This window comes from Arachis duranensis, chromosome 6 (genome assembly GCF_000817695.3).
Source record: "Arachis duranensis cultivar V14167 chromosome 6, aradu.V14167.gnm2.J7QH, whole genome shotgun sequence".
Lineage (NCBI taxonomy): Eukaryota > Viridiplantae > Streptophyta > Magnoliopsida > Fabales > Fabaceae > Arachis > Arachis duranensis.
In genome coordinates, this window is record NC_029777.3 from 100,215,514 (window position 1) to 100,235,362 (window position 19,849).

A 19,849-nucleotide genomic window follows, 5' to 3' on the forward strand; every position below is an offset into this window, starting at 1 on the left:
CCAGCATGTAAATTTGAATGTTTTGAAGTTCATGATTCTTGCTTCTTCCAGTTTATGAAGCTCAAAGAGATCTCTTGTTTCATTAAAGATTCTCATCTTCACCTAGAAATTCATCGCTTCTAATATTTTTTGAGTGTGAAAAGAAATATTTGAGTGTTCCTTAAAAAAGATCAAACTTTAGCCATTAATGGTCTGTGATAGTTTATGTTTAAGAGGGTATGGGAAAACTAAGATTAGCCTTAAGAGGCTGCTTGTAATAAGCAATAGCTAGTGATCGGGTGAACCGGTCATTAACTGGTCACCGAAGTGGAAGACACTGGAACTGGTCATTAAGAAAGGCACCCACACAAGTCTACCTACTCCCAGGAACTGTTTCAAACTTCCAATCCACTATAAGCATCCATTATTGAAGCTACTACACTCACAAATACATTCTTAGTACATCTTAATCTCGGAGTTCCCAAGTTTCTCATTCTCAAGTTCTAAAGTTTGCAGTTCACCAATAGTTAGCACTTCTCAGTCACAGAGGTTCTTAATACCTATATTCTAGTTCATCTTGGGAAACTCACATAACATGGTCTATACTTGTCTACACTATCTTAGTTATATACATAGGATCGAACACTCAATATACTTGATATTACATTCAGCAAAACAACACGAGGAAGTTATCTGAGCCCGGAGTCTTGGCGCACTCTTCGATAATAGTATCTGCAAAATTTTGTAGAAAGTCAATATAAATGTAGGCGACAGACACATCATAACTATCCAAATGAGTTTCTGTAAACAAATCTAACAGTAATGCGTGGATGAATGTTGAGGGATAAAAAGCATTACACATATATATTTATGTTGTAAATGGAGGCATATTTTCTTAGTAGCCGCTCAATGGTGTACCACTCAGAACGCTCAGAACCATCTTGATAACCAATGCGTGGCATGTGGATTGATGCTTTTTGCAAAATGATCAAAAGAATTATGCATTAGTTTTGATTGCCAATTCAAAATAATAATCGTACACATTAATTTCTTCTACAGAAAGCAACAGCTGAATGCTTATAACTATCCAACATACTACACCTCATTACTTAATGTACACCTAGTCTATAAATACTATCTCTGTTTTTCAAGAAGCTTTTCTTACAGAAAGAAAAAGGATGAAATGTGAATAGCAGATGCATGCACAGGTAAAACGTGAATTACATTCACATCCCCTTTGGTTTATCAAAACTATATAGATCACCCTTCTATATACACGTGAGAGGCACATGCATAAAGATCCATTAGTAAGCAAAGGATCTAAGGCCGTGTTTGGAAGGGAGATAACCGAAAGACAAAGACTCAGAGATAAAGACTAAATTAAGTCTGTGTATTGTGTTTGTTGTAAAATATACTAGACTGAATTATATCTCAGTATCATGTTTGATTTAGGATAAATATGGAGATTGAGTGATAGATTTAGAATTTCAAAAGTTAAATGAGAGTGTTTTTGAAAAGAAATATTATAAAAGTTCCAGTCCTTGAAAATTTTAGTCCCTTGTGTTTCCACTATCTAGAGGTACTAAAATGACTGAAATTTTGTGTCACGAAACTGAAATTTTAGTTTCAGTCTCTGATCACCAAACACAATACGTAGTCCCAGTCCTCCAGTCTCGGTCTCGGTCCCAATCCCAGGAAACAAACGCAGCCTAAGTGTCATGTTTACATGCACAGTGATTTAATTCAACTATTCAAGGGAGGTGAGTGTATCCTGGTGAACTAGAATGATGATATCTATAATTTTGATAAATATCAAGCAATGTAAGTATAATATACCCAAAAATAAAAACTCTAACTAGGCAAAGTCAGCTGCATGTTCAAACAACACCTGTTATATCATGAAGTATGTTTATAAGAATGAGTACTGATATGGATGACTGGAATGACAAGAAATGGACACACATGAAAAACACCAAATATAAAAAATTACAAGACTTGAACATGCACACGATGCACATACATACACATATTATGAAGTCACAATGTGCAATAAAATATTTATAGATGAGAATTTGTGAAACATGGAGCCCATCAAATCATGTGCAATTTATCCTTAATATCCTTAATCTAATGCATCATGCTATCGAATATTAATTTGTTGGAATGCCGCAATCCCTTGCATTATGAGGGATGATATGATCAGTAAATTTTTTATTGCATCAATCATGCTCTGAATAAATGTAGAGTCATTACCAGAATTTTGAGCAGCTGAGAATGCTGTCTTCGCTAAGCATTTCTCCAAGTGGAGAAGTGAGATATCACTTCGGGGGACTTTACGCCTTGGATTGTATGACTGAACCACAGCTAAAGCGACCCATTTGACAGTATTTGTGTCCATGTTTTGTTCATCATGGCCATCTACATGACATGAAGAATGTGTGAACAAAAAGAGGCATGAACAGTATGTAAATATTCAACAGAATCAAATAAGCAAATGACCATTTTATGTTTTAATATTTCGAAAAAAAATTAAATCATCAACAAAAACTGAAGCCAAGGCAAGAAAAAGGTGAAGGTTTGGATTTAAGCAACAAATCGCTCTAGATCTTCAAGTAATTTATGTCTAAGGGTACAGAAATGACGGGTTGACCCATTCTACCCTGCCCAACACTCCGGGCAGCTTCCCGCAGCATTCACCTCACAGCTCACAGAGAATTATGAGGCTAGCCAAGCAAACCTCCAATGCTGTATCAGCTTAGCAGGTCTCTTCATTGTATTATACTGCAACATAGAATAGGAACTATATAGCCCGACTGATCAACATGGATAACACCAAACCCTGTGGATATGATATATGAAGGCATCCATCCAGATTCTAGCTTCCTTCCTTAAAAATGGCCATTTTTGCAAGTAGCTATTGCAGTTATTACTGCACAGTAAATGTGTGAGCTAGCCCATCTTTTTTATTCATTTTATATATCTTGAAAAGTGATCAGTTTGGCCTCTGCAATTTTGTGCACCTTCATGCAAAATTGCACAACCATTTAAGAAATAGTAAACAGTGGAGGTATTTAGCATTATTAATTTATGAGGCCAATTGTTATCGACCATCACATTTGCTGGAACTATGTTCGTGATAAATAATATATCAAGACAAATGAAAGGGACTTTATCAATCTAACATGCTATAGCAGATAATAACATAACATCTTCAAGTTGGAATAATTTTATTGATGACATCAGAAGACAGTGTCATAGTAACTGAGATATTGCAAGGAGATAAGGCTACCAGCTATTGTTCAAGGATAGCATAATGATTATAGAATTGGCACTGACGAACTACCTTATAGGTGTGAGGTTCAGCTTCTATATAGACCAATAAATTATTGCTAAGTAGTATCAGTGCACACCTTCTAATTTTATAAGATGGAGATCACCAAGATGCAGGTCCTCATTTTCAGAAGCCCATTCATATGCATAACCAATACTTGTAGAAAGTCTGGTCAGTGAATCAAACATTCCACCATGACCCCAGCGTCCAGAGGTATCAACGCAGCTGTAAAACCAGATTTAAATATTCAAAGTTAACAATAAATCAATGACATAGACAACAAGGACCACCTGATTCTGTATCATGGTCACAAAGTTTCATCAAAGAGACAGCTGGCAATAATATGTTGCAGAGAAAGAAGTTTGTTGTGGTTTCTGTTAGAATTGAATAGGCCTAATTGCGCCCAAAAAATTAGCCCATGTAGAAAGGGTTCTCCAAACACTTATTAGGAGACAACAATAACAAAGAAGTAGGTTTTCAAAGTAAAATAGCATAAACCATATAACTAGGGGTGTTCATGGATCGGATCGGATCCACATATCCGCGGTGTTTATCCGAATCCGATAAAAAAAATTGCGGATATTGATCCGATCCGCAAGGCTATCGGATCGGATCCGCACATTAACATGATCGGATTGCGGATTTCATGTAGGTATCCGCATATCCGCGAATCCGCAAAAATAAATAAGTAAATATTATTTTTATGTTTTATTTTAACTAATAATTATTATATATGTTGTATTATTTTATTTTTATTATTTAAGAAAGTATGTTTAATAATATTTTAAGAGTAAACATGTTTAAAAGAATGAAAAAAAGGGATTTTATTGATAATTTTTTAATGAAAATAAGCTTTTTAAAATATTTTTATGTTTTGTAAATATATTCGAGATCCGATCCGATCCGCAAATATGCGGATCAGATCCAAGCTTGATATTGGATCCAATCCGATGATTTTAGTGCGAATCGGATCTAGATTTTGGCCATATCCGATCCGATCCGCGTTCACCCCTACGTATAACAGACATATGAGGAGACAAAGCACTGGCAGGCCTTTGCTTTTCCAGCATTCTTGCCATGAGCAGAAACCCAAACAAAGGATTTCACCTTTAGGGACAGAATCAGATTTCCAGAAGGATTTGTCCAAAGAAGATTAGATAAGGGAATTTGGCCAAGACCTGAACATAAGATTCACAGAACATCACATCCAAAATATTCTAGACCAAATTCTTTTATCATTATCAAAGCCAAGTTGAACGGATTCAAGTAGAAGCAAAACAATCTAACTTCCGTAACATGTAAGTTTCTGTTAAAACTTTCTAGCATCATTAGGTTTAGGAGATCGGTTGTATATGTGTAAATATTATTAGAGCTCCCAAATATCATGCAAGCAACACAGGAACAGAATGCTATTGCTTGAAACTAAAGCTGGAACAGAAAATCGATTACAGTCTTTAAAATTTAAAACACAACGCTTCAGCACAAAGCTGCAGTGGGGCAAATAATTTTACCTGAATACCATAGCAGGTTCAGACAGAGAAACATTTGACGGAGCTGTACAATCTCCATGCACAAAATGAACAGATCCTGCAGCTGATATAATATCACCATCTTGTGGACAGATAGGGTCGTCAACAGTCAGTGAATGGTATCCAACAGATTTCCACTTGGACAACTTCTTTTCCTCTGCCTTCTTCTTCGCAGACTCAATTTTTGAACTCTTATCCTCATCTGAACTCCTTCTGCTCCTTGAATCCAACATTGTATCACAACTTGTTTTAGACACTTCCTCAAAATTTTTAACCCAAGAGAGATATGAAGCCTCATCAAGACCAAGATCACAAGATAGCGCACCAGAAACTTCTGTATCTTCATGTCCTTTCAAAAGGTTTCTTGCATTGACCTCAAGTTTCCTGTCATCCTTGTCAGAATTTTGTTCATCACGCATAGCAATCACCTTTTCAGCCATAGCATTTAGTTCTTGTACGCTAATGTCCCCATGTTTTCTATCATTCATCTCAGTGGGGTCAAACATATGTAACCCAAATATGATGGATTTCAAATCACTAATTCCAACTCCAGTTGCTTCATTTTCTTTATGATCCACGACATTTTCACCTATAACATTGAGGCTTAGCCGTAATTTTTTCTCTGCTCTACGCATAATTACCTACAGTTCAACAATCAAGCTTCTGCATTATATGTAAATAGTATCCATAGATAAACTTTACATATAATAGAAACATACTTCCTCCACTGTATGCTCTGTGACAAGGTTTATACATAAAACATGGTTCAACTGGCCAATTCTATGTGCTCTCTGCAAAGCTTGCTTGTCCACCTGAGGATTCCAATCTTGCTCGTAGAATATAACCTAGAAAATGACATTTAACATTACATTATCAAAATATGTATTCAAATTTATACAGGAAAAACTATCGTCGTGTTTGGTAAGCATCTAGAGAGAGAGAGAGAGAAGAAAACAAAACAAAATAAAATAAAAACAAAAGCTAAAAAAATAGACATTAGGACCGAAACAAAACAGAAAAATTGGTTCTCTATCTTTGACTTTGTTTCCACTGTTTAGGCGGACAAAAAATGGCCAAATTTCGTCACAAGAAAGGGATACTTTGCATACCTCACCAAACAAGTTTGTATATGTCAATGTCTTCGTAATTTCATGAGACAGTTATCAGAGGGGCCAAACGGCTTAGATCTAAAGATGAAATCAGACATCAATATAAGTTTACATGGGCCTGTTAGAGCGCATCAGTGAGCAACAAGTCCAGGTGGCCACTCCACGGGGCTAAGATTGTCAACATTAGTTCACTTGACATTTAGGTTGTTAGATCTGAATTAGTTTAAGTAAAATCTCTTACCAATGATTCTATAGCTAAGGTCATTATACGACTGTATTGTAATTTGTAACTTGTAACCCCTTAGATAAAAAATTTACTCCTTGATTTGACGTTAGGTAACTCCGCCTATGTTATAGCTGGTTCCAAGCTTGGATAAAGGGGGAGGGTGGTGTTAGATCCTCGACAGTGAACATAAAGCTAGGCTGTTTTCCAGAAGCAACATGTTGTATGGCTCAAGTTCATGTCAAATAAGATTTTCAATTAAAGGAGGCCCTAAAGCTCGAATTTCTTTAAGATTACTACCAACAAAATAAATTAAACTAAAGGAAATATGCTAGAAAGTTGGTTTGAAATATTAATGTCTAACAAGATGCCAAATGAATGGATAAAAGCATCTTGGTCTCTATCTATAAGAATAAGAGGGATATATAAAATTATAGAAACTACAGTAGGATTAAGCTCATGAGTTATACTGTGATGTTATTGAAGAGGGTAATAGAGCGGAGATTGAGACTGGATACACAAGTTTCAAAGAATTAATTTGGTCTTATACCAGGTAGAACCACCATTGAGACTACGTATTTGTTAAAAAGAATGATTATCGGAATAACAAGAAGGATCTACATAGTGTTTATTGTCTTAGAAAAGGCATACAATAGAATACCAATAAAGGTCTTATGGAAAGTTTTAGAGAAGAAAAGAATAAGAATTATATATATACGTTCAATTAAGGACACGTACAATGGAGTTATAACTAGTGTGAAGACTCCAAGTGATATGACAGAAATTTCATAGTGGTGTAGGACTATACTAAGGGTCACCTCTAATATCGAGTATATCCAAAAGCCTATACCATAGTGCATATTTTTTACTACATAGAAGTGAAATTTGGAAAAACACCCAACCACAAGTAAAGTGATTTAACTCATAAGTTAGATTTGCAGAGAGAAGCTTTGGAGGTGTATAGTTTGCGCATAAACCACAATAAGGCGAAATCTATGGAATGTAAGTTTGCCATAAGGAGCGAAATACTAACATAGAGGTGAAATTTGGAAAAACACCCAACCACAAGTAAGGTGATTTACATATCTTGGGTGTATTATTTAAGAAAATGGAGAAACAACAACAACAACAAAGTCTTGTCCCACTAAGTGGGGTCGGCTACATAGATCAAACAACGCTATTGAGCTTTATCACGTATCATATCTACAGAAAGACTATTTACATATAGATCTCGTTTGACCACCTCATGAATGGTTATCCTAGGTCTTCATCTACCTTTCACCCCTTATACATCTTCCATCTCATCCACCTTTCTGACTGGGTGATCTGTCGGTCATCTCACATGTCCAAACTACTTTAGACGCGATTCTATCATCTTTTCCACAATAGATGCTACTTCAATTCTCTCCTTTATATCTTCATTCTTTCCAATCGTATATGACCACTTATCCATCTTAACATCTTCATCTCTGCCACACTTAATTTATGTGTATACTCCAATTTGGCCGCCCAATACTCTGTACTAAAAAGGATAGCCGATCTGATAGCAGTGCGATAGAATTTACCTCTAAGTTTTAAAAGCATTTTTATCACATATAAAACCAGAAGCACTTCGCCATTTTGGCCAACCTGCTTGGATCCTATGATTTACATTTCATTCCGTTCAATCTCTCCATTGTCCTGTATGATGCACCCAAGATACTTAAGACTTTTAACTTTTCGTAGGATGTTTTCTTCAATCTTCACCTTTGTATTAGGATTTTTCCTTCAGCGATCAAACTTACATTCTATATATTCTGTTTTGTTATGGCTTATGTGCAAACCATACACTTCTAGAGGCTATCTCCATAAATCCAACTTCTTATTTAAGTCTTTATTTGACTCTCCCATAAGGACGATATCTTCCAAGACTAATGTGAAAATGTATATACTTAAGGATGAACTCTGGTGTAATTCTATAACAATAGGAAATTCTTCTATTATACCACTTTGAGTCTTCACACTAGTTGTAGCCCCATCATACATATCTTTAATTGCACGAATATATACAATCCTTACTTTCTTTCTTTCCAAAACCTTCCATAAGATCTCTCTTGGTATCCTATCGTACGCTTTTTTCAAATCAATAAATATCATATGTAGATCATTTGTATTACTACGATATCTTTTAATCATCCTTCTAAACAGATATGTAGCTTAGGTAGTGGATTTGCCTAGCATAAAACCAAATTAATTCTTTTACTTGTGTCTCTTGTCTCAGCCTTCGTTTTATCACCATTTCCTAAAACTTTATGGTATGGCTCATGAATTTGATTCCTCTATAGTTTTCGCAAATCTGTATACCTCCCTTCTTGCAAATAGATATCAAGGTGTTTTTTCTCCACTCATTTGGCATCTTTTTTTACTTTAAAATCTTATTAAAAAGCTTGGTTTTCAATCGAAATATTATCGGGTCCTACTGCCTTGCCATTTTTTATCCGCTTTAGAGCCTATTTTACCTCGAAGTCTTGAATCCTTTGATAGTAGTCAAAGTTTTGATCTTCTCCCCTTGTGCATTAACTGACCAAAGCTCAAAAAGGTCTTCTGTTCTTCATTAAATAACTCGTAAAAATAGTTCTTCCACCTTTCATTGATCTTCTCATCTTGAGTCAAAACCTCTCCATCTTTATCCTTTATGCACTTAACCTGATTCAAGTCTCTCGTTTTTCTTTCACGGCTCTTTGCGATTTTATATATACATTTTTCTCTTTCCTTCGTGCTTAAAGACTGATAAAGACCCGCATATACTTTTATTTTTATTTCACTTACAGTCACTTTTGTCTCTTTCTTAACCGCCTTATATTTTTTCCAATTATCTGCATTGCGGCACAAAGACCCCTCTTTAAAGCACTCCTTTTTCGCCTTTATCTTTTCTTGTACACTCGCATTCTATCACCAGGATTCCTTACCTCTTAGTTCTATCCCTCTAGATTCACTAAAACTTTCTTTTCTTGTTCTTCTAATAACTTATACCATCTGCCTCCACATCTCCTCCGCGCTTCCATTCACTTTCCACTTTGCCTCTTCTCTTACCCGTCTTAGGAAGCTTCTTTGTTCCTCACCTTTCATCCGCCACCACTTCGTCCTTGGGTTCTTCGTTTGATGTCTTTTCCTCAACTTTTGCTTAACGCAAAAATCCATGACGAGCATCCTATGTATTGTTAAACTCTCTCCTAGAATAATTTTACAATTAATACAAAATTTTCGGTCGACTCTCCTCAACAAGAAGTTGATTTCAGAGCTTGTTATGCCATTCCTATAAGTTATAAGATATTCGTCTCTTTTTTTTAAAACATGTATTTGCGATAAGAAAGTCAAAGGTTGAGGAAGAGTTCAAAATAGTTTTACCATCGGTATTAACCACCCTAAAACCATGGCCTTCGTAAATATTTTCATACCCAGTCACTTCTCTTACAACATGGTCATTTAAATCTCCTCCAAAAAAAATTCTTATCTCCCAAAAGTATGTCTTGGACCAAACTCTCTAGATCTTTCCAAAACCTTATCTTGTATTGCTTGTCCGAACTCACAATACATAGACACTAATCATGTAAAGTACCTCCTTCCACCACATGTTCGATAAAGATGATCTGATCACCCACCCTCTTGACATCCATTACGTTATTTTTCCACTGCTTATCCACGATAATACCTACTCTATTCCTATTCTACACATTTCCTATATACGAAAGTTTGAACCTCAAGTTATCCAACTGCCTAACATTCGCGCCGATCCATTTTGTTTCTTATAAGCACATGTTGTTAATATTTCTCCTTGTCATGATATCCACCACCTCCACGAATTTTCCTGTTAGAGTGTCTATGTTCTATGTCTCAAATCTCAACATTTTGTCACTTCGACCTTTACCTTTACCTTTTTCTTTGTGAACTAACTTATTTACCTTCGTCCGTTCACGAAAACGCAAAAACATTTGCTCATTTAACACTACATCTGGGTACCAATGCAGCGGCTCTTGCTCATTTGACACTGTACGTGAGCCATACAACGCATTGCTTCCGAACAACGACCTAGCTTTAGCGTAATAACGTCTTTAATTCATGTCTGGAAAATTCGACTAAACTTTTATGTTGGTTGTCAAAGGCCTAACACAACCCTCCTCCTTTATTCGGACTTGGGACCAGCTATGTACCACAGGTGTAGCATAGGCAATGTTATTTAAAAAAATGGAGAAATCAAAGAAAAATGTAAACCATAGGATTCCCTCTTCCTCTCTCATTTTCTACCACCTTCCATTTTCTTTTTTTATTGTTTCTCATATCACCTAGATTCTCAAAATTTAAGGACACGAGAGAACTAAAACTTTGAAAGATGTCAAATAAAAAGGTAGAAAATAAGTTCCCAAGTACCAAATCATGCAAAAAAGTACATGAATTAGAAAACAGGTTAGAGTTTAGGTTGACAATGCTTACAGTATCAGCAGCCACAAGATTCAACCCAACTCCCCCAGCTCTTGTTGAAATCATGAAAACAAAAGCTCCAGGATTGTCAGGATCAGAATTTAAGGCCATATTAGCTGATGAGCTGCTGAAACTTCTTATTGCAGCAAAACGCTCCTCAGCCCTAACTGAACCATCAAGACGCTCGTAGGAATACTTCCTTAACTCCAGAAAATCCTATTTCAGAATAAGTTGAAAATTATTTCATCAATACATTTGCATAGATAAATAATGCATTCAACACATTGGTAGAAAATCTAACCTGTAAAATATCGAGTGTATGAGTCATCTGTGCAAAAAGAAGAACACGGTGTCCAGAAGAGTATAGCTTCTGAAGAAGCTGGTCCAGAATCAGCAGCTTGCCACACGCCTGATAAAGCAAACAATGATACAAGGTGGTAAGCAAGAATAGAGCAAAGTGTATAGTATGCAAATAGCGTCCAGCAAGAAAAGGTGTTTTCTCTCTCTTGAACATATTGTGCTTGGAAAATATTTTTAGAATAGTTTATAAAAACATGTCAACACAATCTCGGTTCTTTCAACTTCTAAGTAACTTCAAAATTTAAAAAATAAAATCTTTGTTTTGGAGGGTTAAGAAAAGGTTGAAGGTACTACGCTCCTGGAAAAATGATATTTTATATATTAAAAATGTCTTGTATCAAATATTTTCACCAAACAAGATACAAAGACAACTTCTTTTATGTCTCTGTATTTCGTCCCAAGACAATATCCCGAGTACAAAATCAACTAAAAATAAGCTTCATACTTTGGCTGTCATGTGTCTTAAGCTCCCAAAGAAGGATTCCCAAGTCATCAGGTATAAATAAACATAAGGTCAGTAGTTACCTGAATGAGATGTTCACCTTCTTCAAAAGGTTCAGGCTCGATACCTGGAAAGAGATAAGGATGGCTGCATGCTTTTCTAAGTTGTACCACCTAAAATAAGCAAAGAGATCTACCATTAAGTAAATGTGACATTAACAAATGTTAAAAGCATGATTTGGTGAAGATAAGAACAGAACTAATAAATCATAAATCTATAAAAACCCAAATACAATACATATTCAGAATGGAACGACTTCAAAATATTCAAATCATTAAATAACGAAGTCCAAGCTCAAGCCCAATCCAATACCTTCTTGAAAATTCAATCTCAGTTACCATAATAGGGAAGAATCATAGCACTCAAAACATGTTACAATACATAAATATCTGATTATCAGCACATATCATACAGTTTTTTAGATCATATCTTAAAAATGTAAAAAGATATCTTAATATCTTAATTACTTCTTGACGATTCAGTATGTAATTACTTTTCTACAGAAAAATCATAGCACTTAAAACATGTTAACATATCAAATCAATATATTTTCTTATTATTCCCTGCCTGTATTTTTATCTTCCTTCCTTAACCGAGACTTATAACCTTGACATGGTATACAAGGAATGGTACCATCTTCCATGGCCTATTTGGTCAGTACCAAAAAGAAAATTGTGATTGAGCTCCCAAAAGGACAATTGACACTTACTGCTACAGCTTGTATCCATTGATTAGGGGTTATCTGTTATGACTTTTCTGCTGATGTCCATGTTTCCTTATGCCTTGATAATTTTCTCATTAATTGTCCAAGCGCTTTTGTCTTCAACCAACTAGGTGACCCCATGTAACATGTATAATTGGGCATAGCCAACTAGTAGAGTTGAGTTAACAATTAGTAGTATAAATAGCAGTGTTTAAAATTATATTAGAATTATGTTAAATGAAGAAAAGTTCCAGTCTCTCAGAATTTCTCTCTCTCTAATTTTCTCTTTGAACAATTATTATTATCATACATTTCCAAGATTTCCCATCTAATATAAACACTCTGAAACCACATCTTTGTTCCAACCAATTTCTTGTATACACAATTAAACCTTTCGTAGATCGAGATTCAGCTTATGTTGGTAATCATGATTTTTTTTAATGGAGTTAACAATGTCCCCATGATTCTTTTAATGGAGTTAACAACATCCCAATCCCCATTATCTTCATTTCCTACCTAAAACCCATAATCTCAGCATAAATCAATCTAGCATCTGCCTCGAGAAATAAGAGTAAAATCATTTTCCTTGCCTTCGTACTGGATGTCATCTCTGCATATCGGTTGGTTTAATATGAATCCGGGGGAGGTAGAAATCCTCCGTTGGCCGCTCCATGCCCACTCTATCTCCGTCGATTAATTGCCAATTTTCGAGGGATCTCATGTTTGTTACCCCAGCTCAGAGAAAATTCATCTTTCTCCTATATGAAAGTCTGAAAGAGATTTACTTTCTTTTAAAGAGTTAGCAGGGTAAGGTTACTTAGCAATAAGTCCATCCGATGGTGGGTAGTGCATTTGGAGATCAAAAAGTTCAGTTTGTACAATGATCCTACCACTTAGAGTTCTCTAGCAGAACTAGTGGCAAGTGTGGCTAGATATCGAAATGCTTGCCTCGGAAAGAGTTCCCAGGTGTCTTTCTATCAATAAGGACAACATTTCCACGATAGCCGAAGAAGCATTTCCTAAGGCAGTCCAGAAAAATGATCCCAAAACAATTTCTTCAACTACTGTTCTTCAATAGCACTGGAAGACAATATGGGCTATACTAGTAAGAAACCAATCTAAAGGTATGTTATGATTTTTATCCCCTTGCTTTATGGGTCAAACTGGAAATTCTTACTTCACGATCATCATCTTAAGGGGAGATGCAGGTATGTTCTTCTCTTCTAGTATAGGCCACAGGGATCACTTCACTTATCTTCGTCCCGAATGCCCTATTGAGGTCCCGTCCCGAGAGATCTCGAGGCTCTTAGTGATTTCCAGCTAGTCTTTTACGATCCTTCCCGGATAAAAAGGGCCTAGTAAGCACGGATTCCCTAGAAAAAAGAATATCATATAAGCTTTTTTTTTCTTTAGGGGAGGGCACAGAACAAAGCTAGGCTACACAAAGGCGTTCCATCAATCAAATCCCTACTTTTGGTCATTGATCCAAATCGAATCCAAGATTTCTAACCATATATACATTGATTAAAAAGTGAGATTTACTCTTTCCAATGGTCCTACTTCAGTAGACTAAAGCATAATGAATCCAGGAACAGATCCCCTCTGCATGAGACCCTTTCACAAGAGAGACATGCTCAATCTGGATCTTTAACTCCAATAATTTAATTCCAGGATTCCACCCTGGACCTTTTCCTTCCATCCAATTCAACATCCTTCATTCCTATATATGGTCTAGCTTGATTTCCTTAGTTTACCATATAAAGCAAGTATCTAGTCTATACTCGGATGGACGAAAGCACCAACTCCTCCCTTGCCTTTGAGGAAGGCTTTTCGCTACAGACTAATCTGGATACTCAAGTACTGCTCTCTGGGAGCTTTTCTATTCCTTTTACAAGGATCTCCAGATCAACGGGAGGCATGTGCTCCCAAAAACCCATCTGATGGATCCATATCTCCCCATGCTTTTCCAAATAGGGGAACCAACTTCTGTTTATATACATAAGACGCCATAAGCGGGGAAAAGAAAAATGTTATGTAAGGAGTAGACATGCTTTAGGCACAGGCAACCTAGCTTACTCATTTTGATAGTTTCCGCTATGACTATGTTAGGTATGTAATTATGGTCTTTGTTGGATACTATTTGACCTAACCATAGACTTCCTATTCTCTTTGTCAACCCATTCATAGGACCACCGCCTACTGCATTCCAGCCCCGGCATTTTGCCTGACACAATTGATTCGTCATGGGAACCTAAGGTTTGAGGATTGCTTGTATCAATCAATTTAATTGCCTAATCATGCTATGGAGAATTCCAATTGAGAGCTAACTACTTCATGCCCCTTAAGAATTTATAAACACCACAAAACGAAGGGCCAAAACAAAGATAATATCAAGAAGGCAAGAGACTAACTAACAATATTCTGAAGTGACTGATGATTTGAAGCTCCAGAACATAGTGCAAGTAGCTTTGGAAGTTCCTTCCTCAATATTGACATGTAGACCTTTTTTTGCAGGCTAGTAAGGGGTACCAACCTGCCATGAATTCCATTAATCAATACAATAATGCATTTGAATCTGTTGACATTATATTTAGATTAGAATCAATTATGAATAATTGTGTTTTATCTTTAGTAGGTATTGTAATGATTAATTAGTGTATACAAATATATGAGCTGAAGAGTTCAGTAATAACCTCAAGCTTTTCATATTAAATCATTGTCTAAACAGAATTCATAGAATATTTAAGCATAAATGACATTATAAATGTTCATATGCAGATCTTAATAAAAGTAATTAAATAAATAAAAGCACTGTGACCTACATGGTTGTCTCAGTGAGGAGTGGTAACACTAGATTTCCACTCTCAACAAGCTTTGATTTGGTACGTCGAAGCATAAAGGCTCCCAATAATCCTTTCAGAATTTTAAGTTGCTCTTTTGCCCTTGGATTATGAACTTCTGCAAAAATAGAAACAGATAAATGAAATAATTTAATTTGTTACCTTTTAACAAATCAATTCTGCACGATAATAAGCTTTCCACTTATGGCCACTATCTTTTTATAATTTCTTAGATAAACAAAAACTAAATACGGAAATTTGATAATTTCGCAGTCTTTGAATAATTTACATTACTACACAACAAAGGGAAATACAAAGACAACCACTTCTAACAAGAATCAAAACTCTACAATTCAAAGATGTATGAATGAAGAGAAATACAAAGACAGCAGGATAAGATATCCTCCATAAGAAAACAACTAAAAAAATTATAAGAAAACCAACCGCCAAAATTAACCTCAAGAAGAGCAAATGATGATAAACTAACAAAAACCATGATACTGACCTGATGTAAGCTCACCGATATCCTTGAAAGTGAAAAGGAACTGATCCAGCGTACCAAAGACAACAGGCATACAGAAATGCATCAGGGACCATAACTCAGAGAGGTTATTCTGAATAGGTGTGCCAGTCATTAACAACCGTCTTGGCATGATATAGTGATCTTTGAGAACATTAAATAAAACCTGCAAAGATCTGAGATTTAAGTTTCAACAACCAGAACAAACCCTCTCAAAAGGTATATGATTGAAATAACTTCAGTTTTCACCATTAAACATTCTTAAATTCTTATTTTATTTTTATCTATTATATATAATCTGGATAGTTGATAACAGATAAAGAGAATTATACAACATAATATAGATATAGATATAGATAATATTTTCAAGTAATAATGAAAATATTTATGAACTCATTCAGCACCAACAGAGATGACTTTCCAGATTTGCCTTATATGTTGTCTCATTTTAAATTATTTATATCATACAGGTAAAGAGTGCCTGGTCACGTCCAAATAAGATCTTTACCAAAGAAATATGAATATATATACCACAACTTAGAATTGATTCAATTGAGTAGTAATTTAGGCAAGTCTAACAAAGATAAGCATACTGTTAAGTAACTGAATACTATACAGGCATGTATCATAATCCTTGACATACACTTGATGGGTTTTTAAGTCTTTGAGCCTCATCAATAATTGCATAATGCCATGGTATTTGAGAAAGGAAGTCCTGATCCATCATTGCAATTTCATAAGTTGTTAACAGCACATCAAATGGCAACAATACCTGCCAAAAAATTTCTTCTAAATCAAATATCAATAGGCATGCTTATGATAACAGAGACTGCAGTTTAAAAGTAAAGTCACTGAGATTCAATGAGCTCATGGAAGTTAAATGCACTTACATCTGTTGATCGCTGCCCTTTTACATGTTCGTATATTTTCATACGGAGCTCGCGCCTGTATTCTTTATCACCAACATATTTAAAGACATCCAGTTTTGGGGCAAATTTCACTATCTCTGACACCCAACCATCTGTCACACTTAGAGGACATATAACCACTGTAAATGATAATACAAAACCAAGTAAAAAAGTTAAGCACTATGTGAATAGATATTAAATAAAAGAATCATATTTCAAATCAAGAAAGATATACTTCACTCACAAAATGGCCCAGGTGATAATTGGTATACTTTTAGATAGCTTAGTAAACCGATAGCTTGTAAAGTCTTGCCTAGTCCCATCTGCTCATAAATTTAAACAGAAATACAACAAAATAAATAAACCTAGAATGTCATTTGCATTCTAATGAGAAGCATATGGACCTCATTCACAGTTTTGCATCTGTTGAATAAGCCAAGTTCAAGACTAAACAATATTTAAAGAGAAATGCACTGTTTATAAGTTAATCAATTTAAGTTTAATGTTGATTTTGTATATGAACAAAGGATAGAAAATGAATAGTGACTAACCAAGCAGCTCAAAAGCAACCAAAACAAAAGAAGAGCTCTTTTTTATTGAAAGGTAACTTTATCTGAAGAGAAGAAAAGATTACTTAACACGATGAGAAATCCTCGTTAAAAAGAACCTTAAACTTCCAATCACATTCTACCAAAGGGACAAAAATATACAGCCAACCTAAGGGAGAAACTATGCAACAAAGCATCTCAATAGCTTCATATATCAGATAAAGAAACTCTTATGGACCATAAGCAGAAAACCAAAGGCTGAGATCTTTTACATGCCTTGACTAAATTTACCTTCAATTAATCAATAAAAAACATGACAATATAATAGAAAACTGAGAGAGAGAGAGAGAGAGAGATTATGTGAATATGTATATTATAATTTTGATTTTTGAGGTTCTCAATAAGTAAGGTATGTGAAGTGATGGCTTGCATTTTTTAATTATGTCTCCTTTCAACCACTCCACTTCGTTGAAGGAATGATGAAGGTATGGAGCATGTGAAATCATGCATTAATTATGTCAATATTATAATATATATTGATGCACAATCTCAGCCTCCTATTAGTATAAATAGAGCCTTGGAGCAAGGCTTATTGTACCACAACAAACACACAAAATATTGAGGGAAGAAGTTCAATGAAGCAAAGCTTCATATATAACTTGAGTGAGGTCTCTTGTAATATAGTGAGTATAATATTATAGAGAGTGTGACAAAATTCTTAGTGTAGTGAGGGTTGTACACTAGAATTTGATTATACTCTTTAGTACTCACTAGGTACTACAAATTATCGTATAAGAGTGTCTTACTGTGATACACTATATTGTAACTACTTTCAAATATAATAGATATTTTTCGGAGTGTTGGCCCGTGATTTTTTGCCCCGTTCACTTTGGGAATTTTTTTCACGTTAAAATATTAGTGTTACTCTTTCTCTTCCTTGACCTATTTTGTGCGCATATTAATCCCATCAGTCTCCACATAAATTATTTGACTCGCTTCCGCCTCAACTCTGTCTTATCCCTAACAAGCTACTCTAGGGGTAGTTTAGGCTTTTCACTCCTTAGTTACAGTTGATCAAGCTAGCAGAAGGTAGTTTCTCTAAGTCTAGCTTAGCCTGAGAGGTTGAGACTTCCTAACTTACTTTTGTCACAATGCACAGAATAATTTGCCGGTTAATCATAGTAAAGGATAAACTCAAATGGCTAAAATACCACTAACAGTAGAATTTTGCCTTTCAGAATACATAGGCTCTGATACAAAATAGAAGACAAAGTACCTCATCCCCTGCAAATAACAGAAACATTCTGATCACAAACATAATTAACAGTATTCATTTATAAATAAATATTATTGAAACTCACCCACATTATAGTGTAAAAAATACCCAAAACATAATAGAAATGAATCTGTCAACACCCAGCGACCCAATATTCACTCTTCTTGGCTACAAAGAAATGTAAAATAGCCCGTGTATTCATTCAAATTTAAACATCAATATATTCAGGCTGATTTCACATAAAAATCTGGTCATGCTAACTATATTGTTTATTCCATCCATCTGGGTATCACTTAAAACTATAAAAGGAATTGAACAAAAGTTGAACCAGTAAGCTAATATGGACTTTGGCCTTTGAAAATGCCCACGCCATAATGAGTCCACATTTCACACACTACCATTAAATTGATACTTGATACCTCAGGGCTTCAGGCTATGTTTGGAACAATCTAAGGGGATATGAATGGAATATATAAACCCAAACCCACAAGCTAATGGCCTAGGATAACTCCCTCACACAAATAACTCTCTCTCGTAACTTCACATAACATATATGAGGAGAGGAATTGAGGAAGAGAGTCAAGAGACTTTCTTTCCAACTCAAAAAACACATTTATTTTTATTCACAATGTAACATAACACTGTCTAAACATTGCTTTATTTTTGTCAAAATCTCAAAGCTCATAGTTGACTACTTATATAAATATCATCAAATTGAAGTCACAAATAACGGTTTTTATCCTTCGTGAAAGTGAGCTCCATGTGCCTTGGCAAATTGATAAGATAAAGAAAGCTTATGCGTTCTTGTGTCACGTGATAAAGCTTGGTTTAACATATCTAAAAGAGTAGAAGGGCATGGAACAATATAGCCGCATCAATAAACCAATTTGTCTTTCGAATTATAAGAACTTTCCAGAGGAACCAAATTAAACACAAAAAAACACTGTTAGTGAAGGATGCAATACAATAATCTCACCGAGAACGACGTTGACCCCGAGTTTATACCTCCGTATAAGCCATGAAACCCCTTCAACCTGGTGGGGTTTGAGGGTCGCCGTAAGCCCGAGCTCTACTTCACGGGGCGGCGCGTCGCAAACGCGTGCGTCGCCTTCGTCTACGATTCGTGCCACAACTTGAAGCTTCTGCTCGTAGCTCAGATTTGTGGAGTCCATGATAATGCTGAGCCTGAACTCGGAAACTCCGTTGGGAGAGACTGAGCAAGTGAGTCAGCGAGTGGGTGGGGGAAGAATAAGGTTTTTTTGAAAGACGAAGGGAGAGGGAAAGCAAATATGCCCTGCCCTTTGGCGGTGTGGAAATTTCATGTTTCGTTTAGAATTTACAATTCCAAAAGTCGATAAAATTTAATATTCACGATATTAAAAATCACTTAAAAATAATTATTCTGTACTTTGATGAATTAAATATATCAAAGAATTAAAAAATTATTATTATTATTATCTATCTTGTAAAATAAATAAATAAAGAAGATGTACTAAATATAAAATAAAATCGTATAAATAGAAAACTCTAGTATTAATATCAATATAATTAATTTAATATAAT

At 35.3% G+C, this 19,849-nt stretch overlaps 1 protein-coding gene across 7 annotated transcripts; it reads right to left on the reverse strand.

Annotated features, from left to right (window-relative positions):
- Nucleotides 1-431: 431 nt before the first annotated feature.
- On the reverse strand, nucleotides 432-19,579 carry LOC107495057 (probable helicase CHR10). 7 transcript variants are annotated; one of them, XM_052262581.1, is made up of 16 exons: nucleotides 19,263-19,579; nucleotides 16,707-16,785; nucleotides 16,445-16,583; nucleotides 16,198-16,326; nucleotides 15,540-15,720; nucleotides 15,017-15,152; nucleotides 14,610-14,727; nucleotides 11,515-11,604; nucleotides 10,931-11,038; nucleotides 10,642-10,845; nucleotides 5,559-5,684; nucleotides 4,822-5,480; nucleotides 3,390-3,535; nucleotides 2,233-2,397; nucleotides 838-952; nucleotides 432-711 (listed from the first exon to the last, which is right to left on the reverse strand). In XM_052262581.1, exons 1-16 carry the CDS (start codon nucleotides 19,456-19,458, stop codon nucleotides 669-671), a joined length of 2,634 nt encoding a protein of 877 aa, XP_052118541.1. In that variant the 5' UTR covers nucleotides 19,459-19,579; the 3' UTR covers nucleotides 432-668. The 7 variants fall into 7 exon arrangements, with proteins under 7 accessions (XP_052118541.1, XP_052118545.1, XP_052118543.1 ...); XM_052262585.1 differs by having other exon boundaries at nucleotides 16,445-16,602; nucleotides 16,707-16,788; nucleotides 19,252-19,579; XM_052262583.1 differs by having other exon boundaries at nucleotides 16,445-16,602; nucleotides 19,292-19,449.
- Nucleotides 19,580-19,849: the final 270 nt, after the last annotated feature.

Bases quoted from the DNA above. Each gene is read 5' to 3' on its own strand.
- LOC107495057 (XM_052262585.1), bottom strand. From the start codon at position 19,458: ATGGACTCCACAAATCTGAGCTACGAGCAGAAGCTTCAAGTTGTGGCA. The intron at 16,789-19,251 runs GTATTGCATCCT...TAAATTTATGAG, and splicing joins TCGTTCTCGGTGAGATTATT to CAGATGGGACTAGGCAAGAC. The intron at 2,398-3,389 runs GTGTGCACTGAT...CATGTCATGTAG, and splicing joins CCATCTTATAAAATTAGAAG to ATGGCCATGATGAACAAAAC.